A 24,731-nucleotide genomic window follows, 5' to 3' on the forward strand; every position below is an offset into this window, starting at 1 on the left:
TACAAACCATAGCATTACTCCTTTTATAACACACACACACACACACACACACACAACCCACAAGAGGTCATTTGAAATTACATTTCAAACAAAGTTTTTAAAAATATTAAATTTTTTTTTATGTTATTTTTTTTTAATATGATGATATTTAAAATAATTTTTTAAAAATAAAAATATTATTTTAATACATTTCAAAGTGAAATACACTTTAAAAAAAACCACACTCACAAACACCCTATAAGTAACACGAGAACTTATGATCTTATATATACTTAAAGTGCAAAGCAATTCAAATGCTAGACTTCAATCTTCAGTGATCATAAGTTGATTGTCATTTCGGTGGGTTAAGGATGGTGATTTTACAATCAACAACACAACAGTAATAGTCTAATGGTATACTTTATTTGTCATCCTAGTTTTTAGAGAAAGTTGTGGATGTCCAAGCTCCTTGCAAACAGAGAATTCATAAAATGCAACATTGGTTACCTCTTTAATGGCTGCATTTTGAAACTGGATTTGGGCGTTCAACGTAGAAGAGCTCTCCTGGTAGATGCGCTGAATATCCTTCCTTGAAAATTTAAGGCTAAGCCTGTAGAATTGTCCTCTGAAGGTGCATTTTCTGTCGCTGTGCATAACTTATCAGAGACATGTTATCCTTGATTTTTTAAAAGTGTGATTGGAAACCGTGTTTTCTTTTTTGTTATTTTTAAGTGGCCCAAATATACTCTCGCAGTTCAATAATCATCGGCTTTTCTATATCTAGATGGAATCCTATCAGGGGCTCGACCTTTGTAGGTACAAACACGACATTTTCCTGCACATCAAGCTATAGCCCTATCACAAGCATGTTAGATGGAAGTAAATAATTTCAAGTAGAATTTGACTGAGTTGCTGAGCAACTTGATGATTTAGATGTCGTTGCAGGTCTTACAATGGCACGCAAATTTACAGCAAATGTAGTAGCACTGTTATCCATAAATAAAAGTACAAATTTACACCACGTTTGCCAGTGATTTCAACCCTGAGGAAATGCCACCTCCTTCAAGGATACAAACCTAAACCAAAGCAACCCAATACGCCTATTCTCATTGTCCATTAACCATGAGAGATTGAAAAGGCACCCTCTTAATTTCCACAAATGTTGAGTATTCCTTGCTCATGGGTTGCTTCCAAGGTTCGCCATCCATCTGCATATATGTATCCTTCCATTCTCCACTCCTTACTTCCAATCGTATTGCTGCAGCCTGAAAGATACCAATAAAACTTGTGAACAAGAAAGCATTACTTCAAGAGAATGGGGTTCAACCGTCAAAAGCAACACGATGCCAGCCTAGGTCCTCTTTCCATTCATTCAGCATTTAAGAACTTCAATATACGTAATTATCAACTGTGAACTAGGATTAAGAAATGGATGTTTGGATTTGGATAAACCTGCTTCTAACATTGAATTATAGTTGATAAATCTTCAACCAAATTATAAATTCCATACATCAAAATGTTAAACCAAAATATTGTATAACAATACACTTCATACAAAAGTAATGCCCAAAATTCATGTGCGCACACATACACATGCATGCCAAAACACAAAATGAAAATTTCAAAATATATAGATTCTTGCTCAACAATGTTATCCCCATTATGTCCCAAAAAAGATTGTGTAGTTTTCTAATATGTAAGGGATTACCATGACAAACTTATAATTTAAAACAATTTTAAAGTTTCAGAAAGACTGCAGTACCTGGGCTATGTGTTTGGCGGAGATGAGTTCAACCATGACGAATGACGCATGCCATCCATGCTTTAAGCCAAAAATCTCTAGGAGACCATCATCAGCATGGGCCTCAACAAAACCTTTCTGAAAAAGAAACAATGAAATTTATATAAATGATAAATCATTCTCAGGAATCAGAAAGTAAGCAAGCATAATTTAACCAAGTATGAGAATAAGTTTCAATTTACCTTAAGGTTATGTTTGGTTTGAAGTGATGGGGTTTAAATATTACAAGGGTTGTATTGATTATAGTTGTTTGTTGTAAACAACTAGAGAGGAGGAATTATTAAGGGGTTATAAATTACTTCTCACATGGTGCAAATTAGCGAGTAAATTTTAACCTACGAGAGCAAGGGAAAAGATTACTATTGTAATTATTATCACCTTTTTCTAACCTTGTACCAAACGCAACCTAAGCCATAGAATAACAGCTATCACCTGGAGATGGATACTCAACAGAGCAAAATTGACTGGTGTGAAAAATAGACTCGGAGGACAGATGTGTGATACCTTTTCCAAATACTGTCGTTTAGGAATACCCCATGGATTTCTTCCACTCCCATAATTGTGAAGATTTAAAGCAACAATCGCTCTTACACTAGAACAAAGAACGCATGAGTATAAATTAATTATGAAAAAAATAGCAACATGAAGGATTAAAAAAAACAGTGCTACATGTTTGAATATCTCTAGCAATAGAAAAAAAGAAATATTTGGGTCAGATAAAACACTTTCATGGGTTTATGAAATTAAATAGACAGTTATGGGTGGCTAATACAGAAGAGGTAGTGCTCATATGCCTCTCGTTACTTAAATCATTAAAGTATCTCAACAGAAATCACATCAATCCCCCTACCTTTTAGGAACAGGTATCTGCTCCCATTCTGTGCAATTAACTTTTTTAACATGCATCCTGAGGATATTCTTGAGTCCCCTACAGCCAATAAATGTTATACCAGTATATAAATCAAGGCAAATATTGTCATGGAATACTGAAGTGAAACATTAACAGTGCAAAAAGAAAATTCCAGAAAAAATGAATAAATAATAAAGAAAACAAAATTAGATACAGTTGAGAATATTTGATAAAACAATCATAAGAAGAAATGGTTTCAAATATCCAAACAAAAGCCGTTTCAGCAACTACGATTAAAAAAACTCATTGACACATATTTCCAAGGAAACTGCAGCGAGGGGACTACAAGTGGTTGCCAATAACAAATGTACAAATTTAACAATAAAAGGAAAATTACTGATAAGGTTAGGATTGTACGAGACTTAGAAACAGTGGCTATATATTGCAAAAGAGCATTTTCTAGTGATGAAAAAAGTAATTCACAATACCCTTAAGCTAGCAAACAAAATAAATAATTTAAATAAACAAAAAAAAATTATCCATCACCACAACAAGTGGAATCATAATGCCAGTTAAAAGGTCATTGCCCAGTTGTAGTCCCATCCAAGTGGGATTCTGGGTGTTAGAAGTTGGAGACAATCCTACCCTTGAGCATTGTTTCATGAAGCTCTCTCAAGACTCAAAATTGCACCTATGAGGTTGCAAGCCAAAAACTTCTACACTACAATAACCAATGGATCCAAAAATTATCCTAGTCACTGAGTATTAGAACAGCAAAGACAAACAAAAGATGTTCAAATCAAATGGTATAAAACCAATTTTAGTTTCACATATATCTAACCTCAAACTTGGATCACTTGTGCAAGGTGTGACAAACCAACCCTGAGTGCAAGAGTATCCAGAGTAGATCAACTGCAGCAACAGATCAAACACAGTATGGTATCAATGTTGCCAAAAACAATTGAATCCTTGACTATGATTTAACAGTTCAAGAAAACATGATGCCAGGTAAAATTGTGCTCATCAACATGCCGAAAAAATATCTGTTTCACTAATCACAAGGGAAATAATGGGAAAGGTTACGCACCCTTTCTGGCTCAGCTATATTGATTGGCGTAGTGCTTCAACTTCTAACTCCTAATTAGCGCTACTTTAGCCACCAAATAAGAAAAAACAAAGCTCCTAAAAACTACTAAACCTTGAATAATCATATAAACTAAGCAACCAAGTATTATCCTAGAGGCCTTTCTTCATTCTCCATCATCAACTCATGAGAGTTTTTGCGCTACAAATAACAGATCATGCAAAATAAAGATGACAACATGAACAGCTAAATAAACAACAAAACTAGATGACCTTTCTACAGCTTCTGTGAAATTCAACAAAAGAAAGAAACATACAACCTTTATGCTGCTGCTGAATCTTTATTTCTTAAAAGTTCACACATCTGTCTCTATTGCAAATTATCAAATTCACAGAGCCAAAATTCAAGAAAATTAGGTGTGTTCAGAATAAATAATTAATTAATTAGATTTAGATGGATGTTATTTGACCTCGATATTTATTTTCTTCTCAAGTTTTTCAAGTTTTTGCAATTTAAAAATAACAGTTTTGTACCAGCAATTTTACAGTATGGTATCAATGTGTCGAGAACAGAGCTTTAGCAACATACGAAAATGATATATCGCTTTTCCCACCATCATCCTTATTTGATACTCCCTCTAACCACCATATTGTCAAGGTTTCCAATTTGGTTTCTCCCGAAATACAAGTACAATCAAAGAATTCTATTCTTTTTTTTTTTCAGCTTTTCTATTATGCCCCTTGTTAAGAACTAAGCTCCCATCAATCTACTAAGAGTCCAGTTTATGGTGTATTTCCAAGGAAATTAACATATATAAATGCATATAGAAGGAAATATGAAGATTAGGTCAAACCTTGTTTGAAAGAGGACCTTGTGCAAGGTTAGGTTTTTTATTGCGTAGGTGATGGAAGCCATAGGCAACCCGAGCATCCATTCCTGTGCAAACAAACAATAAACTTAGAAGCAACCTAAAGAGTAAAACAGGATACAAATATTCGTCACAAGCTAAAACCTGCAAGGTTGTCATTTGGAACAAAATTTTTATGTCATTAAGCAAGTCTTTGCAAATGAAGTTCTACATCTTTCTTTCTTAAATGCCATAGGATTCTTGTCTGAGTTAATTAACGAAATTGAGTTCAACATGCACTGCCTAGTTCAGATGGGGAGTTAATCATTGTGTTAAGCCTTCTGTCTAGTGAACAAACAATTATAAAGTACAAACCAATGAGACAACATGTTGAAGAACCAATGGGCACAAAAAGGAAGCAAATGAAAGAATCAATCCAGAAGAACCAATGGAATGAGAAAACACCCCATTTGATGGCTTAAAAAAATACAAAAGAAAAGAAAACAAAGAAAGAAAAAAAAATCATTTCTCAGTCAAAAAAGACAATTTTCAACTTTCAAGTAGATCAATTCTTATACAGAAAATACTTGGAATCATTATGGACAAGTGAGCACAATGAAACAAAGTAACAGATTCTTTGGAATGAAACATTCTTGTTTAAGTTCATCAGTTGAAACACTCGTCAAGACAAAAAGTTGAACTCAAACAACATTATAAATCTCTAAAACCAAGTTAAGACCATATGTGCACAACTTTAATGGTCATTCTAGAACATATTGACATACCTATGCTGAAGTAATTATAAAAAACTCCCTCGTAGCAGTTCACTTTCTCAGGCAACCCCCCCTCAATTGTTAAACCCTGCACTCGAAAGAAAATTACAACCGTTCAGCTACCAGATTTGTACCAATATATCAGCAAATAAACATCACAGGATTAAACTATCAAAGTAACTGACTTTCAATTTACAATGAAATGAGATCTATAAATCAACATATTGGTAAATGCCCCCCCCCCCCCCAGACATGTATTTGGTTTTTTACATCCTTGGATCCCTGCCCCTTTATCTCTGTATGCGTGTGGGTGGGAGTGGAGGGAGGGATCAGTGTATTCGTTTACAGATGAGACAGAACAGAAATTCTAGAAATATCTTGACAAGAAAACATTATGGCCGTAGATGAAGCAGCACATTATGACAGTACGATTCATTCAGACAAAAGAAAGGCTCTAAATTATCTTTGTTAAATATAGGTTGAAGCCAACACTTAAAAGTTAGTTCCAATCATATTACTTGATCCCAAATATAAAAAATTTCATTCTTTCCAAGAGTCATGTGCATTCAGAAACTCAAATATCAATGTTCATATTCCTCACGTTGCATGGAAGGTGATTAGGCTTGTGATTATAAATCCTTCCCTCTATACAGTTAGCTAGCATGGGTCTGCAGGGTAAGCTAACTCACCCAAGGGTCATCCTAGTCTTTGAGAATTATAATAACTATCATAAAACTGACAGTATCATGAAATGCAGAGGGAGCATGAAGCAGATCATGGCAACCACGAATAAGACTAATTGCAGACAATCCAAATAGCTTGCAATGCATAAAAAGGGAAAATCAATCCATCAAGAATCCACCCCTTCCCCTGCGAAATAATAAAAATAATAATAATAATAAGCACCACCAGAAAAAAAAAAGCTATTGAATATGGACTTTGTCCTAATTTGCACTTTCTACACTGACATTACCATTCAACAGCCAAAAATAAGCACACTTTAGCAGCCAAATGACTAAAACAGTGTAATTTAAAGCAGCAGGGTCCAGTACCTGATCAAGAGAACACTCCTCTGTAGGTTTCAGGGAATGGGGTGGATCCACCACTTTTCCACTCGGCATTGACACTAGAAGATGCCAACTGCATCATCAAAAAGGTAATGTTTAACATAAGTGCTTGTTATGTCGAAGATCCATAATCAAACCACACCTATAACCAAACAAGACTTCTTTCAGAAGTACAAGATTTATGAAGCACAAGATGATGCAAGGGCACAAAGGCATGGCAGAAACAGAAAACCAGAAAAAAAATGCCAAGATACAATGTCTACATAGATAAAATAAAAGCTATCCGCAAAAACCAAGTGCTAAGCAGTGGCTAGTCGGGGAAAACATCAACTGCAAGATTAACGCGCGAGGAGATATCTACTCACTAAAAAATGACCACAATTGTCACTTCATTATGAAATTCACAAGAATAAGGGTTCCTTTTAAAGATGAACAAGGCTTGAAGCAGCTATAAATATTGCCAGCTGTCAAGAAATTTTCAACTTCTAGACAATATGAAAAGAATAGCAAAGGAAATACATTTTATCGTGATAACATAGGAGCAGCTTGCATCATAAGAGAATGCTTACCTATCTAAATGGCACACTGGACCTGTAATGGCCTTGAGAAGAGATTTTTTGACAGCTGATTTCCAGGCAAAAGGAAATGAACCACCCTGAAAAAAAATCATTCAAGACCACAGCTTAATAATGCAAGATTAAAGTCAGCAAACTGTAAGAGAAAATCTTACCCAACCAAAACTCCTTGACAGGTCATTTCCAGTACCAAGAGGAATGACCGCTACTGGAGGAACTGGCTTCCTATCCTGTGTATGAAGCTCTGTGAGACTTCCTAACACCCAACCAACCGTACCATCACCTCCCGCAACCTGTCCACTCATCCAAAAATTTCTCAACGCGTTCACAAACAAGAAATGGCATCATCAACACGATCATTCATTTACCGATCAAGAAAAGGTGCATTTATTTCAAAATACCATGCAAAACATACCATAATTCTCAACTTGTCACGAGTGTCTTTGGCACAATAATCACCGAGGTCAGCCAACTTCTCTAAACAAACCAAACCATAGTCGACAAACTCACGGGGATTCACATCGCTTAGGTCAAAAACCTGCATTAGAAATCATTTCTTATTCAAAACGCCAACTCTCTATAACCATATTAACAAAATCTAGTAAAGCAACCTGCTAATAATTGATTATCCAGAGTCTTTCTTTAATTTCTATTCAGCTTGGCATAATCCCAAGTTTAAGCTGATCTTTTACTGCCCCATTAACAAGAAAACTGTAAGAAATAAAACTAAAACAAACTACAATTATTAAAACAAAAAAAAATCCCACACAAAACAATCTATTATAATTACAAGTTTTTAGTTTTTAATTATCCATTCTTAAACTAATTTTGTACTCCTCAATACAAACAAATAATAGCACTGATAATAATTTCTTTTCGATGACAAATCCAAACCACCAAAAAAAAACGACACAAACTAGCACAGAAAACGATAAGCTGAGGAAAAGAAGCGGGTAAAAAGAAAGAAAGAAAAGACAACGCAGAACCTGCTCCTCTCCCATTAATTGTTGAAGCCTCTCTTTAAGTTCAGGCCCATGCCTACCACCACTTCTGGAATTCACAAACACCACCATAGGCCCGTCCGGCGCCGCCTCACGACCACCACCACTTCCTTCTCGACAACGGTCAACAGCGGCATTAACATCCTTTGACTTGATTGAGTCTCGAATTGCGTGACGCAGATATTTAGGTATCGACAGTTTCCTCTGTAAATCCTCTTTGTTTACTCGGAAGACCGATAACCCACACACTCGACTTGATTGAATTACTGATGATCTCGAAGCCACTATCTTCCCCGCCGATTCTTCCGACGTTGACGCCGTCGAGGAGTCCATTATTCACAACAAAAAACACCTCTCCTTGTATCACTGTCAGTGTTACAAAACAGTGAGCTTCGGAGATTTAAAAAAGGAGGAGGGATGATAAGGGCGGAGACAGTTAACAGTTAGATTTGTTGGAGGCGCTGACTCAGTTATGACTTTGTCCTTGTTGTTATTCTTTACAAACTTGCTTGTTAAATGATAAATAACGAGGGTATACAGAGATTTCAAGCAGTGAAATGTGACGGATGAAGCTTTATGATTTTGTCAAGCTATCAAAATCATCGACCAACCAGCTTGCAACCGTCCATTTCAATCCCCACCTACTTGTAATCGCACTTGAGCGCCTATCATAAAGAACGACAGACGAAAAATCTTGTCACATATTGATTTCCGGCCCATTTTACACCACCCACTTATAATCTAGGTGAGTGAAGCGATTAAAAATCTAACCAATTGACTCGTATTAATCCTGATTACCCTCCTCGTCCTCGTTTTTCTGTGGCAGGTACACCCCTGGTAGGGGCCACACATTGCACTTGTAATGCTTTTTTTCATGGATTAAATGCTTGATTTTATTTTGGGTATTAATAAGATGTAAGGGTCGGAAGCTGGGACTTGAAGAAGGTAGTTGATATTTACTTTCTTTTTTCATTCTGGTTATTAGATTGGATCCAGCAATAAATGATACTGTTTCAAGTTGTCAGCAGGAGCACATTTGCAAGACAGACTCCAATGGCATATTGATTTATAACTTTAATTTTTATTTAAATTTTTTTAAAATTATAATAATAATAATTTTTATTTTTATTAACTTGAATCAATTCGAGTTAACATTCTTGATTCTTCATCCGGATTTTATCCCGAATTGACTCTCGAATCAAGTTTTAAAACTATAATAATAACAGTCTTTTATTTTAAAACTATTATCAAGTTGAATTTTAAAACTATAATAATGATTAATTTTATCTTTTATATTGACCCGAGTCAATGATAAATCTCACGCATTACTCAAGTTTGTCCTAAATTAACTCTTGAATCGGGTTTGAAAATTATAGTGATAACAATTCTTATTCTTGCATTGACACGGGTAAACCCGGGTCAACCCAACTCGTAATCTAAATTTTACCCTAGATTAATCCCCAAGTTGGATTTTGAAAGTATAATAATTATTATTTTTATACTTGTATGTTTTTGTTAGATAATTTTAGAATTAAGAATTTTTACAATGATATTTTAGGGAATAAAAAATAAAAAATATTGTTTCTATAAATATGTTTTCTATGTACCTTCTATTTTGAAAGTATAAAAAAATTATTTTAAATAATTTTATAGACAAATGTATTTTTATTATATTTTTATTTTTATATATATTTTATTTCTTTTCTTAATTTTTATAAACTACATAAATAATTTTATTTACTAAACTTTCAATACTCTATGCTTATTGGAAGTTCAATTGTGATAATTTATTTTACTCAATTTATTGGAATCTTTCTCTATAATATGGTAAAGAAAATAGAAAATTTCACCATTATCCACTATGGTCATTTCCGTAGATAGCACGCACGTGGTCGTATCTCAGCCGACATAGATGACCAGTTATCCCATGCACGTGTTACGCGCTGGATTCTTATCCCTTCGCCAGAGCAATACCAGTTTATTCCGAAAATGTGCATTGCTGGAACCATAGTTATTAGACCCGGTTCGGAGGTAGACCCGGCCAAAGGGCCGGGTCACGGGTTTTATGGGTCAACCCGGGTTAACTCGGGTCAACCCATAAAACCCGGGTTATTTAAGGGTAATGTTAGGTTAAAGATAAGAAATGGAGAAGGGAGGCAGTGAAGTGGGATCCATGTGGCAGTCATGGTGTCGCTTGTGTTTATGCAGAGAAAAGGCTCATCTCATCACCATCTCCTCACAAATTTTATCTACCTTCTTTGACTTCATCACAGGCAACCAAGTTGTCTCTCCTTTTTTAACCATTTGTTTTGTGCAGGGATGAACAAGATCTGTTGGAAGCCCAGAAGCAGAGTCCTTGCTCATGTTGCCTCTCTCTCCCCTGAAACTGTGAGTTTGGTCCACCCCTCTACTCGACGACCAAGACCTGCTAACGAAGAGGAAACGGGTGAGCGAAGAGCTTCGTTTGCTTCTTCAAATCGAAGCCTTCAAAAGGAAAAACAAAATAGCTGACCAGCTCCTCGATTGGATGAAACTGGATAATGAAACGGACTGTACCTTCTTGAAGGATTTATATAATCACTTGTATGATATGTATGAGGAGCAGGGGAGGATTCCCTTCAAATATCTAATCTTTTCTTTTTTGCCTTCCCTGAGGCTCACGTTTCAATTGCAGTCCTCCTACCAGCCATTTTTAGTTATCTTGCTTGCAAGTTTTCTTACATCCCTTTCCAGTCATCAATAGTTAGAAGGAAGAAATGGAATCCAACGCCAACCCTCAAGATCTCAAAACCCAGATCTGCAATTATCTCAAGCAGACCCAACTCCAAAAGTCCGTCCGGGTCGGCCGGGTCCCGAGTCGACCCGTCGGGTCGGCCGGGTTCTGCCGGGTCGTTGCATCGGCCGGTCTTTTAATAAACCCGAACCGGTCCAGCCACCGGGTCGGCCGGGTCCCGGGTCGACCCACCGGGCCGGGCCGGGTTTAATAACTATGGCTGGAACACAACACTGTTGTAAAATCTGGACGTGCCCTGCGAGTTGATTTAGTACTCTGACTGCATGGCCTACATTGGTTTAGGTTGAAAAAAAATAGTAGTAGGAAAAAACTTGGTTGAATTAGGTTAAAAATCTTGATTAATTCTTTGATTTGGTTGATCCTAGTTTAATCCAGTCAAAATTTAATTTTTAATTTGTTAATCTTTTAATAAAAAAAATTAATCAAAACAACATTATCCTTTTATTTAAAAAAAAAATAGAATCTACACAAATTAACTTAAATCAACTTTTTTAATTCATGAGCTAGTTTTATCCAGAATCGATATCCATGCTAGGTTTTACAATTATTAAAATAATGGCTGCAAGCTTGCCATTTAGACATGAAAATAAAATTAAAAAAAATAAAAATCTTAATTTAGTCCTAAATCTTTATATTAATTATTAATTGAGTGCTAATATAAAAGATTTAATCAATAGAGTCCCAAATTCTTCTTGCATTTATCATATAGGTCATTCTATTATTTTTCCTATATAATGTTCATATTTTATGCTAGTAATTTTGGAAAACATTTGATGAAAAACAAATAAAAACTGACAAAATAATTTTACACTTGCATGTCGTTAAAATGAAAAAAATAATTTTTTTCTCCTTACCTTTTTAAGAAGAACTATTAATTACTTTTGTGTTGATAAAAATTTATTATTAGATGCCAACAAAATGTCCACTACCAAAATTGAGTTCTTCTTCTTCTTTATTGCTTCAATTTTATTTATTTATTTTGTATTTTTAGATAGTTTTGATATGTTGATGTCAAAATTAAATTTTAAAAAATAAAATAAAAAATATTATTTTGATGCATTTTCTAGCCAAAAGCATTTTAAAAGACAACTTTTACCACAATCTTAAACATTACCCAAGTTTATGAGCATTTGTACTACATGTTGCATATGGGCACAATGAAGGGTCCTGAACTCATGATAATAAAGAGAGAAAATGGATGCAATAAAGAAAATGATTATTATTATTATTATTAACAAAACACTAAAAGAGATGGTGTTTTTACTATGTATTATCTCACAAAGCATTATTCGCTTTAATAGTGCTTTTTTGTTGTTTTTTTTAATATATGTTTTTTTTTTCAATCTTAATTTTTTCTTTTAACATTTAGTTTTTAGAAATGGACTTCATGATTTGCTTCAATTTACTTTTTATTGGATTATTCCAACTTTATAATTTAGGTTACGAGTTTTGTTGGTTAACTTGATTAACCTAGGTTTTTTTCCCTTTTCTTGTTTAAACTTTTGTTTCCAATTTCATCTCTTGTCATTTATTGATTGAGAATTGAGTGTTATGATTTATTTTGATTTATTTTCAATAAGGTTATTTTAGTCTCATAACCTAAGTCACAAGTTTGGTAAGTTACGTAAAAAGAGGTGATGCTTTTATTGTGCACCATCTCGTAAAGCATTGTTCATTCAATGGTGCTTTCTTTTCTTTTTTTCCAATTTTAATTTTATCTTTTAACATTTAGTTTTTTAGGATTGGACTTCATGATTTAAGTTTTATGAAGTTATCCTAGCCTCATAACTTAGGTCGCGAGTTTTGAGGGTTAACCTAGTTTACTCGAGTTTTTTTTTTCCTTTTCTTGATTGAATTTTTTTTTTAATTTTATCATTCAACATTTTATTGATTAGCAATTTTGACCACCTCACAGGCTCCAATCACCACTACTCGATTTAGAAACATCTTCTTTATAAGGATCAACTATTTTCATCAAACATTTATACCTCATTCAACTTAACAAACTCAAAACATCTTGTCACTAATTAACAACCTCTACATGGCAAATTCAAGCTAATTGAGAGCTCACCTTTCAATAAAGGAATGTGGAATTTTAGACCTTTCAATATAGCATGGTTTGTTCCTAATGATAGATCTACATCCCCTTTACAAGTTTTAAGTCAATAAATGATACATTTATAGCTCAATCTCCATAATGATCTTGACAAAGTACCCAACTAAATCATCTATGACTAAAGAAAAATTTGTCATGTTAGAAAAGACTCTTAGGTTGTTATCTCATATGTGATTTTGGTTTACAGAAGGACAAAAAGGGACAGACACCACCTATTTCGAAGAGGAAGGTTTTTAAAAAAAGAATAAGAATATTCTATAACAATATCTTGGCAAATACCACCATGATTTTGAGATTTCTATTATTGATTTGCTTATAAAAGGGCATATGCTCTTGAGCAGAAGTGGAGGTAAATTTAAAAAAAAAATTACAGAGAAAAGAGAGGAGGAAACACAGAAGCTTTGAGAGGAAAAATCCTAGAATTGATTAAGAGAAAAGCTACAATAACTGTGTGCTAAGTTAAGAAAAAAGGAAGGAAAAGAGTGAAGGTCAATCTCAAATAAAAAAGAAGCTGAAAGTCTATAGGAAATAATCAAATTATCTAGAGAAGGAATAAACATTCATTTTACATGGTATATCTTTAAACTTTGATAGGGGGTGTGACTCAATGAGCACACACCTTCCCCTTCTATTTTGTCTTTAAAATTTCTACTTAAATGTTTATTATGCATCCACTATAGTCATTTGTTAGTTTAAAAGCCATGAATGATTGTTTTAAGATGTTTAAGCATGCCTTGAAAATAGCTCGTGTATGCTCAAGTTTCGTTTGATGCCTTGAATGATGTGTTAGAAAGAGATAATGAAATGGTAAATAATAGTGTATAATGTTGTGTTTCATGCTTTAATGTTTAGTTAATCAATATTAAAGTCATGGCAGAATATCTCAAGTATGATGTTGTTGTGGATTAGGTTGTTTTAGGGTAGTTTATTAGGTTTGTTGAAGTTGTAAGCATGATGTTTGATCTTAATGACAATGAAATAATAAGTAAAACAATGTTTATGACTAAAAGAATGCATTTCTATTTTGTAGTAGATAATAGGTTTTGATTGTTGTCTTGTTTATTTTTAAAGTTTCTTGTTGTTTCTAATGGTTTAAACAAGTTGTGTATAGAATTTTTAAACCATAGTCGCTGTCACACGTGTGCGATGTCGTGACGATATGCGTCCACTCTTGGTATCTATCTAGAAAATAGGGGAGATAAGGAATTCTGTTTTTTTATTAGTGGAAAGAGGAAATGAGAGTCGCCATCTAATTTTTTGGTTACTAGAAACCTTAACTGCGCGAGAAATTAACAAATTTTTTGAAAGAACTTTTGAAATTTTGTTGTTTTTTTTATTTGTTTAATATATACTATATAATATTATTTATTATTACATTATAATAATGTATTGGGTTTGGGCCTAACCCAAATAAGTGGGTTGAGCCCACCCTTGTTAGGCCAAGACCAACCCAAAATAAATTGGGTCGAGGTCGGGTCAAAAGAGAAATAGGCCGAGGTTAGCCCACAATAGTTGGGTAAATATCGACCCTAAACAAGGGTTAGGCTGAATTCGACCCAACAAATTCTCCTAAAAGAGAAACTGGACCGGTGCTGGTTTGGCCCATGAATAGTGGCTCTCCACTGTTCATTAGTAGAATAATGGAGATGGGGGTTGGTGAAACAGAAGAAGAAAAAAAAAGAAGGGTAGGGGAAGGCTAACCTAGCAGTGGGTCACAGTGGCGCTGATGGTTTTCTTCCAAATAAGGTGGTCGTGCACTGGGGAGCTACTTTGCAGGCCAACGGTTCTCCTTCTTCTTCTCTTTATGTTTTTCCTTTGTTTCTTCTTTCTTTTTTTTTTCTTTTCTGTTTTCTTTGTCTTTTTTTTTTCTACTCCTTCTCCTCTCTTGCTTTTGTTTTTTATTTATTGTTTCGTTCTTTTCTTCTCTTTTTCTTTGTTTGTTTTCCCTCTCTTTTCTCTTTGTTTTTAAACTTTCATTTTGCTCCCTATTTTTTTTTTTCTTCTCTCTTATCTCTCTCTGTCATTCCCCTTCTCTGTTCCTCTTTCTATTTCTCTATTTTTTTCATCTCTTCCTCTCCAATCCTCTCCAAAAATCCTTTTTTTCTATTTTCTTTTCTTTTCTTTGTCTTCCTCCCCTGGTATTTTATAAGGGGCAGGGGGAGAGGGCCACCTTACCATGTCCAATTGTTGCGTAAGGGGACAAGGTAAGGTGCCTGGGGCAGCCTTTGTGCAGCTGCTCTAGAGCTGCTCACAAGGTATGGCTCCATAATGGTGGCAGGGCATGTGGACTGTGGGTTATGTAAGGGTTTAGGAGAGTGGAAGGGAGAGAGAGAGAGAGGGAAAATACAGGGGGGAAAACTTCTTCTTCCTCTGTTTGTTCACGTCCAAGGGAAGAAGAAGAAGCACAATGTTGTTGCAAACGACACCATTTTGTGCTTTTTTTTTAATTGAACAATACAAGAAAGAATGTCGTTTTGAACAAAATGTGCCATTTCATTTAAAATAAAATGGCTTCAAAGAAGTCAATTTCCAAATCAATCCTTAATTTGTGATTTATTCAATCAAGTTTTTAATTGCAATTTTGATTTTAAGAATCAATTCAATTGCATCCTTGCCACATTCAAATGGCAACTCTAATGTTGGCTGTCTTTTTTTTATTTTACTCCTTGGTCTCATATTTATGCAATTGAACCCCTAATTGACCATCAAACTTTCAAATTTATTTAATTTTGCCCTTGATTCTTGTCAATTGGGTCCCTAGAGTTTGACACCTTTTGAAAATTGGTCATTGATTGCAAATTTCTTCAATTTAGCCCTTAATTGACCCCAAAACTTTTATTTTCTTGCAATTTTGCCCCTGATTTCAACCAAATGACTTGATAAAAATTAAATTAAGTTTCTTACAATTTCAATCTTCTTGATTAAACCCAAATTGGGCTCCTAAACTTAATTTTTCACATATTAAGCCCTTAATAAAATTAATTTGATCCATTTTAAGTCGTGACACTTGATTAAATCCTTTAATTAGACTCAAATTAATTCTTAAATATAATTAAACTTTAATTTGACCCATGATTAAATCAAATTGGCGTATTAAAAATTTAATTATGTCTTTGGACTTAATTTCTATGTAGAGTTATCCAAAAATCATTTAATTTAACCTTGAATCTACATTGTTTCTTTAGTCTTGGGTATAATGAGGTACAATTAGGTTTTGAATTTCATCAAAAATTGCAGCTTGATTTTCCCATATGTTTAAAATCTTCCTTGGTCTACTTTCTCTCATTGCTAGTTTTTATTTTATTTTATTATTTTTATTTTGAAAGAAAAAAAAGTGAATTTGATGAATATCCTAAAATTAAGGTATGGCAGTCGCAATGCTTAAGTCCCTTTTTCTGGTTTTAAGTTTGTTTATGAGGTTTTAGCTTTTTAGGCATTTTTGGGTTTGCATAAGTTTCTGGGTTGGTATTCTTATTGATTTGGGTTTTCTTGCATTATTTTTTGCATTTTAGCCTATTTTGTAAGCATCTTATTCAAATAAATTGATTATTAAGTAGTTAAATAGATCATTTTAATAAAAGTAACGATTTACCTGAACAACTTGTGATCTTATCCCAATGTAAGGATTGTGACACTATGCGTATGCAAGAAACTCACACCATTTTCACATCATGGATCACTTGCTGGATTGAGAGTCGCTGTTTCGTGGGTTTTGTTGTTTCTTGAAACCTATCAGGGCATGCCGCACCTGCAAAAAACAAACGGTGGATAAATAAAGGGAAATATTAAACTCCTAACCTTATCGTAACACTATCATAATTTGATTTTTTGGTCCGTAAAATCTTTACTTGTAGGAAGAAAAATCCTAGTTTTATAGTACCTTTAATAAGGGGGAAACAATTTCATACGTTTCTACTATATTTATATCTTATTTATAACTGAACGAATACAAAATTTAAATTATTCATTCGATTATATTTTCCATAGCAGAATTGCTATCAAATTCCTTGATCCATCCCGGAAAAGAATCAGTTGCAATAAATCTTGCACAGCAGAATTGCTATCAAATTTGCATCACTAAAGATTTGATAGAATGGTTCATGTCTGGTTTTTTAATCCATAAATCTTCAGTTTTCACATCAGCACTCCAAAATCACACGTTCTAACAGTGTTAATGTTCTCTCTATCGAAGGTATATTTCATTAGTTTGGAGGGGGCAAGAAATGATGGAGATGATGATTTAAATGAGGAGAATGGACTGAGTGGTGGCTAAATTAGGGATTGCAGTTGGGGCTTTCCAACATTTATAAGCAATCATGTCTTGGTAATTACTTACACAACCTAACAGCCATCTGAGCCATGTGTTACTTACGATTAATTTAAGATTACAGAGACAGCTTGCTTGCTATACCACAATATTGTTAAGAACATAATCATTCAACCATTTACAATGATCCTTCTCAAAAAAATGCGACCTTGTCCTTCTCGTCTACGACACTGCACAAAACATTTGGCCACAGAGTAGTCTCTAAGCACGTTTCCCTCTTCACTCTCTAGTCATGTACAGGTGTCAAGTAACTGGAACAGTTAGATTCCTTGTTCCTCTAGAAGCTCATTTATTAAAAATCTTTTAATCTGTACCAGCCAGGAGAAACAGAGAATCTTGTGTGGGCTTTTACATTTCCAAACTAAATCCCACTCATAGTGTGAGTTATTCCAGCAACCTTCTTCCTATAGCCAGTTCTTCCGATGATCTGTCTGTTCCTCTCTCTCCTGCTTCGGAGGACAGGTTCATGAGGAGATCTTGAAAGCTAATCACAAGGCACCAAATGGCCGAATGTTCAATACCACCAACCCACTCCACTGCTTTAGGATACCAATGAGCTTCTGGGATAGGATGGAAATGCCTTGTCGGCAAGAGGGCCCTCTCCCTCGACTGTATCCCAACAGAGAGAGAATAAAGCCTTGTCCCCACAATCCTTCTAGTGCTCGCTCACATGCATACCCTTGACACACAAATTCCCTTCCACCGGTGAGAATCGCTGCCTTGGCCTCAGCCCTACTGCAGAGCACTTTCTCCTTAAACCCGAACCTCTTTTGCCATTAAACCACCACTTATGCAAATGAATCTGCAGTCATTACAAGGTTGATTTTCCTTAAACCAAACTCCCTTTTAGATTGAACTTGCTTGTTTTCTTAAAATATGGTGCTGCATGCTTATCAAGATCCTTGTGGAAATGCACTAGATCGCCGATTGGCTTTATAGCATAGTGGACCTGCTTTGCTGACGGAAGATATGAAATGGATAGCTGCGCTTGCCCTCGCTTAGAAACTCTACGCCCCCTGTTGTATATACATGCTCTCGAAACTAGAGTCACTCGTTTTTGTCTTCTGCGCCTATATTTTCTAAAATAGAAGAGCTCGTAACTGGTTTTTTCTACATGTAAGAGCAATCAATGTTCCATATTTTATAAATTACAGATCACATGCCATTTCCAATTCCTACTCCACCTCTTTGGCATTAATTAATTTCTATTCCGCCACACTCTCTGTGAATAAATTTCTAGGCCTAGATTTCAACTAGAACAACATCCAGAGCTAAGGTTTTGTTTTTCAGAACAAGATATTTGCTGGTATTTCGTATTTTGATCCTTTGTGATTATAATGATATCGACCCCATTTTGAAGTATTTGACATAGATCCTTCCCTATCCGGAGTGCTGTGTTGGATATAAAACAATGGTTTTTGTGTTTATTATTTCCTGATTACTGGAAGCAATCTTCACTGGCACAAGGATCTCCTCACAGCAGCTTTCACTACGATAGAACTCATCAATGAGTTTACGAAGTCTTCGAGTAGTGCGAGGACAGGCTAATCGCCAGACTGCTATATTACTCCAAATATTATTTCCCAATGGAATTCCCAATGAATAGCATTTCCCAATTAAGTCACCAACATATATTGTAGCAGAGAAAAAGACCTTCACTCAAAGCTTTTCCAAAGAGGTTCATAAGATTGTCATCAATAAATTTCAGAAATGTTTTATTTTTTACCAGTAAAGTATGATCCAATAATTAGAAACAGACCACAAGAGAAAGAGCATTACTAAGTTTAAAACTAACCAGCCTCTGGTTCCATGATCATCATTCATTTTAAATCTCACATTGTTTTCTTCCAATGTTCAATGACTTAACACAAAAAAAAAAAAAAAAAAAAAAAACATCGAGTCAAAGGAGTTCTTATTAGAAGCGGGGCTATAGTTTTACCCTGACCATTACTTATTGATCAGATTAAAGACTGCAATGACACGAATCAAGCATAAGCAAATAACAAAACATTATAGAAACTCGCATAGCAGCAAATTACAATAACACACCCAAAAGCTAGATAACACAGTTGAATTAAAAGAAAAGAAAGAAAGAAAGACAGAATGCCTACATCAGATTCAGAAGGCATTACCTTGCTTGGCCCATGGGTGAAACGAACTTGAAGCCTTACTCCCTGGTGCCTGTGATCATTGATCTGTTTTAACTCATCCCAAAGCTAAAAAGTTAAAACAACAAAGAAGTAGAAAGATCCTCATTTTCCTTGATCAACCAAAAAAATACAATATAACCACACCAAATCAGAATCAAAGTGATGAGAATGTAATCACACTTGGATTTGGGCGACAAGGAGCTGGTTGCACAGAAATTCTTAAATCCATTTTGGATTTTGCAATCCTCTCTGCTGTTGATATCCACCAGCAGCAGAGCCAGAACCAGGTTGTTTCCCCAGCAACTTGAAGCTTTAATTGCTCCATAAACTGATGGCAGGGAATCTCTTATTCCCAGTAAAATCATAAGCCTTTGATGTATCCAAAGCCTTCAGCTGGAACTCCCAAACGAAACAAGCCAGCAACAACCAATTTTGCAAGCTCAAACTTCTCCTCAATCATACACTTTCAACACAAGTACCAATGAGATCAACAATGCAACAGTACAAGCATCCCCTGCTGCCAGACTAATTTGTTTGTTATTTTTAGGATAGAGCATGTGCTATCAGGGGTGCATTTAGGGCAGAACTCATCGAGGAGATTGATTTGGACATAAAAAATCAGTATAGTTATGGCTTAGAAAGGTGAAACATAAAGGAGAGATCAAACGCAAAAGAGAACTCAGCTGCAAACCTCATAATTAACTAACAAGTTCAACACTGTTGGAGAACATAACAAGCTGCCAGGATAAAGAAAAAATTTCCTTCTTCGACTCTTATCAATTTTTTATAACAAAAGCCAAGAAAAAGGGGGCAGAACTGCCAAAAAAATTGATGCTCTTATGATATAAATTATTCAAGGAACTACACAATTCACACTTCTACATCTACCTCTACAAAGCCACATACAGGGAAAAAAAAAAACCACAAGACAAGCTGCTTTTGTTGCCCAATTCAAGTCAATAACCGTGAACCACCCCCCCCCCCCCAAAAAAAAAAAAAAAAAAAAAAAAAAAAAAAAAAAGAGGAAAAGAATTCATTGATTATGAAGTGCAAAATACTACTAAATACAATACCATACAACAAGAGCACAAAGCAAAGGCAGAGTACTGAACCGCTGTAACCCTCCAACTCCAGACTTAATCTCTTCTCTAACACCCGGTGCAGAGGACAACATTTTCGGCGAACTCTCTGGCGACAAAGCAACAGCAGGCGGCAGTGCATTTCCCATATCAGAATTCCCTGGCTTACTAGTCAACACTGGATTCCTCCCAAAAATCTCTTTAGGCAAAAGCACTTTTGAAACCCCAAAAATGGCAACAGGGTTCTGATCAAAAACCGTCTGCGTAACAGAAGCCAGAACAATCCCTGAATCAATAGCAACCGACCCATTAACCCTCGAAATATTTAAAGTAAAACTGCCAGCACCCATATCTTCAGTAGCCAATGTAGGCTGTACAGGATTAACAATAGACTCCAATGAACCCAGAGGGTAATAAGAATGTAAGACATGGAATTTTAAGACATCAGCTTTCTTATCAGCTGGCAATGACTGTAAACTAACATCAGTTTCCGACAGATCTGAAAATGCAGAATCAGTAGGCACAAAAAGAGTTATTCCAGCTCCTCCTTCATCGGCTTCGAATTCCTGTACAACACCAGAAGCAGATAATAAAGATGCTGCGACAAAAAAACTGCGGCCATCAAGTAGTGCTTTAGTAATATTCAAACCCAATGTGGGCCTTGTTTCTGATGCCATCAAATCAAACCCATATGGGACTAATAGAGAATTCACTGAAATTATTGAAACATTGTAAGGAAGAGTCTTTATCAGGGACAAAACCGTGGCGTTTGAGGAGGAAAAAGGGGATGGAGAGGAAATAGTGATTGCGTTTGTTACTGGGTTTCGAGTTATGTTAACAGAGCCAAAGTTAGAGGAGGCACGGCCGGTTGTTTGGAAGAGGGTGGTGATGAGGGCCCCAGCTGGGGGGAGTTGGTGGAGGTCGGAGGAAGAGAGGTATTGGAGGAGGATGTGGTAACGAAGGAGGTCGGTGAGGGAAGAAGGAGAGAGGCGGCGCGTGAGGTCTAAAGAGGAGGAAAGGTAAGAATTTGGGATGACTAAGAGAGTAAGAGCAGAGCGGTTGGAGAGGTCTGAGGTTATAGAGGGTGTGGAAGCGAGGAGAGAAGTGAAGGAGGAGAAGTCAGGGAAGGAGGAGAGGAGGGCTGTTAGGTTGGTTATGGCTAAAATTGGGGTGGTGGTGGTGAGGAGGAGGAGGAGGAAATAGGTAAGTGTCCTTGTTGGGGTAATTTGGGAAATGGCTGGATTGATTTGTGCCATTCCCCTGGGGTTTCTTTTCCAGGATGTAGCAGAGAGAGAGTGGAGTGAGGAGGATTGGGAGTGATTTTGATGTGAAGAAGGAAAATGTGTTAAAAAATGTGTTTTTCAGGGGAGGAATAAGGAAAGTTTCAGTCCTTGAAGGGCTAAATTAATTCTTTTTGAGGGTGCAATATATAAAGTTTTGATCCTTGAGGACCAGTGCCCCTTTCCTTGCATCACTCTCTTTCAATGCAATCCTCCCTCTCCGCTCAATATTATTTCCTTTTCTTTTCATGGCATCACTGTATTAGGTATGGCTGCTTCTCCATTTTTTTCTGTTGTGCTTTTATTTTATGCATATTGGGTGCTCTTCTTTATATATGAATGTGTATTATTTCAATCCTTTTATTTACAAATGAAATTGAATTGCTTCGAGGAAACCTAGTTCTAAAAACAGAGTTCATAACTATGTGGAGACCATTTAGGAGCATTGTCTTGCTCTTCTTGTTTTCTCTGTTGATCTTGTTGTTTTGTGTCTCCAATTCCTCTGATTTTCTTGGCCTGTTCAAAGTCAACCATGAGCTCTTGAGTTCTCACACTATCAGATCGCACACCTACCGGCAATTACTACATGACTTACATAAGCGTCCTAGCAGGTTGTCTTTTTTTCTTTTTCCTTTACTTTCCTGTCTATCTTTGTTTTGTTAAAGTGATTTATGTTGATGCTAGTTTTAGTGCTTATTTTGATCATGTATGCCCCAAGAGGCCTGCTCCTAATTGTGGTTAGTATCTGCTTCTCAAATATCCTCTATTTGCTGCAAGTTTTTATTATGTGTTTCCCTTATTTAGAACAATCATAGTAATGGAAACAAATCGAACTCTATTATTGTCATGCACACTATATATGGGTATACATTTTGACCCAGTATGAGAGTGGAGGACTGTGACGGATTCTATACCTGAGAAACCCCCAGATATGTGGAGAGATGTCGGGCAGCCATTAAAGGACTACAATGGAAGAATCTCTTAGAACCACCCCCCCTCCCCCGCATGTGATCGTGCAGATCTTCTCGAGAGGAATTTTGTGCGGATTGAGTTTGAGAATGACAATAGGAGTCTAAGGTATTCATAGAAGATGGTCTTTTCAATGATCTCTGCCTTCCATGGCAAGATTCACTTGTCATGGCAGGAATTATGCCGAGGGTTAAGGGCATAACTATTTCCATTAAGAGTGTGTTTGTTTTTGCTGTAATTGTTGTAGTTGCGGTTGAAAAAAAACACTTTTTTTAAAAATCATTTTTCCCGTGGTTTGTTTAAAGATTTGAGTGTTTGGTTAAAAGTGTGGTTTGACTTTATTGTGGTACAAAACATGTTTGGTTAAAACTGTGGTTGCGGTTGCTTTTGTACAAAAAATGACTAAATAAAAAAAAAAATGACATTAATAAAATAATTCATTGTATTAAGAGGAAATAAAACATTTTTTCCACATAAATACCGACAATAATAGAAGCGTGCTTTGTTATTACAATTAAACATTATTGTCCCATCAAACTATTTGCAATGTTATCACGAATATAATCCATACACGATGGCCTCTGGTGTCCACTTGTTTGTGATTGTGAAGCGACATCAGGAAAAATATCTTGAGGAACGAAATCAGGATGGCTATCAAACTTGTTGAATGCAACATCTTGGCCCGACTTCCGTCGAATATAGTTGTGTAGCGCCATTGATGCGACAACAATTTTAACCTGTGATTTGTATGGAAACTCAGACATGGTTTGCAAGATTCGCCATCTTCTCTTCCAAACTCCAAATGTATGTTCGATTACACATCGTAATGATGAATGGACTCGGTTAAATAGTTCCTCCCGACTCCGTGGTTGTCCTCGTCGATGAAATTCTAGAAGATGATATCTTTCCCCTCTATATGGACCCAAGTAACCGTACTCATTCGGATATCCCGAATCAACGAGATAATGCTTCCTTGCATAAATGTTAGAATTGATTAACGCTTACAAAATACTTCATATTAAAACAAATTAGACTAGCTGAACAACAAACACAACTTTTTTATATATATATCTTCTGGTGGCCGTGGAAATTGTATGTTTGTATTTCCAATCGCCTCATAAAAATTTTTTGTATCGTGAGCACTACCTTCCCACCCAACCCAAACAAATGTAAATTGCATGTCAAATCTACAGGCTGCCATTATATTTTGCGTCGGTATACCTTTTCTACCAATAAAAGGTATTTGATTTTCTTGTGAAACACATGCACGTACATGTGTTCCATCAATCGCTCCAATACAATTCTATATATAAATTTTTTTTTTTCGAATCAATTTAATTGCACGTAAATATCTGATTGTAACCTTTTGAAATATTTAACAACTTGTACTAAGTATTGCTTACCTTGAAATAGGGCATGTATCTGGGATTCATTTCAATTTACAATGGTGTTGTCGTGAATTCTGGATCGATTGGTCTGATTAAATCAGCTGCTAGCAAGCACACAGAACGAAGAACCTCGTTGAAATTTCTAGAAACAGTTTCACCTGAATGCTGAAAACGCTCCTGCACTTCCCTATTCGACGCACCGAGAGCTAAAGTGTAGAGAAACATGCCTACTTTCTCAATAACACTCATCCGTCTAGATGGTTTCAACCCGTACATCGTTTCCAACTCCAAAGCCAAACTCTTCAATGTCTCAGCATCCATACGAAACATGTTCACACAACGAATCCAATGGCCATTTAAAATTTCAGTCAACCAGCGCATACTAGTGTTGTATGAATCCATACACGGCTCTTTATAAATATACGTATTATAATACATCGCCAGTGCTCCAGCTGTGCATATGACTAATTTTTTGCGATCACACTCTCTATGCCAAAATAAATCTCCAACGGCATCGTCATCCTGACCTTGATTTAGATCGTCATGCTGAGCCTCACTATCATAGTTTACATAACGATCACCAAAACTATCTCCAAAACCACTTGCAGAACTTGTACCAACAAACCCATCAGACACATATCGACCAACATT

The 24,731-nt window shown here is 35.7% G+C and overlaps 2 protein-coding genes and 2 long non-coding RNA genes across 4 annotated transcripts; 2 read left to right on the forward strand and 2 right to left on the reverse strand.

The window, feature by feature from the left end:
* Positions 1-863: 863 nt before the first annotated feature.
* Positions 864-8,727, reverse strand: LOC118057934 (diacylglycerol kinase 3). The gene is made up of 12 exons (XM_035070668.2): positions 7,963-8,727; positions 7,392-7,514; positions 7,132-7,269; positions 6,971-7,056; positions 6,387-6,474; positions 5,347-5,422; positions 4,568-4,650; positions 3,472-3,542; positions 2,631-2,708; positions 2,285-2,372; positions 1,742-1,858; positions 864-1,244 (listed from the first exon to the last, which is right to left on the reverse strand). The coding sequence occupies exons 1-12, from the start codon at positions 8,308-8,310 to the stop codon at positions 1,086-1,088; spliced, it is 1,455 nt and encodes a 484-aa protein (XP_034926559.1). The 5' UTR covers positions 8,311-8,727; the 3' UTR covers positions 864-1,085.
* A 1,257-nt stretch (positions 8,728-9,984) lies between these two features.
* Positions 9,985-10,645, forward strand: LOC140955737 (uncharacterized). Its single transcript, XR_012170220.1, has 2 exons — positions 9,985-10,192; positions 10,295-10,645. It is a non-coding gene; the product is annotated as an uncharacterized lncRNA (long non-coding RNA).
* A 6,524-nt stretch (positions 10,646-17,169) lies between these two features.
* On the forward strand, positions 17,170-18,367 carry LOC140955680 (uncharacterized). The gene is made up of 2 exons (XR_012170074.1): positions 17,170-18,032; positions 18,134-18,367. It is a non-coding gene; the product is annotated as an uncharacterized lncRNA (long non-coding RNA).
* A 2,009-nt stretch (positions 18,368-20,376) lies between these two features.
* On the reverse strand, positions 20,377-21,769 carry LOC118057933 (fasciclin-like arabinogalactan protein 4). Its single transcript, XM_073409716.1, has one exon. The coding sequence runs from the start codon at positions 21,697-21,699 to the stop codon at positions 20,425-20,427; it is 1,275 nt and encodes a 424-aa protein (XP_073265817.1). The 5' UTR covers positions 21,700-21,769; the 3' UTR covers positions 20,377-20,424.
* Between the last annotated feature and the right edge of the window lie 2,962 nt (positions 21,770-24,731).

Source organism: Populus alba, chromosome 6 (assembly GCF_005239225.2).
Source record: "Populus alba chromosome 6, ASM523922v2, whole genome shotgun sequence".
NCBI classification, from domain to species: domain Eukaryota; kingdom Viridiplantae; phylum Streptophyta; class Magnoliopsida; order Malpighiales; family Salicaceae; genus Populus; species Populus alba.

What these genes read in the sequence shown, in the direction of transcription:
- LOC118057934 (XM_035070668.2), bottom strand. Translation starts at nt 8,310, where the DNA reads ATGGACTCCTCGACGGCGTCAACGTCGGAAGAATCGGCGGGGAAGATA. An exon ending in CAGATACCTGTTCCTAAAAG is followed by an intron (nt 2,373 to 2,630) that starts GTAGGGGGATTG and finishes TCTTTGTTCTAG; the next exon opens with TGTAAGAGCGATTGTTGCTT. An exon ending in CCGCCAAACACATAGCCCAG is followed by an intron (nt 1,245 to 1,741) that starts GTACTGCAGTCT and finishes GGTATCTTTCAG; the next exon opens with GCTGCAGCAATACGATTGGA.
- LOC118057933 (XM_073409716.1), bottom strand. Translation starts at nt 21,699, where the DNA reads ATGGCACAAATCAATCCAGCCATTTCCCAAATTACCCCAACAAGGACA.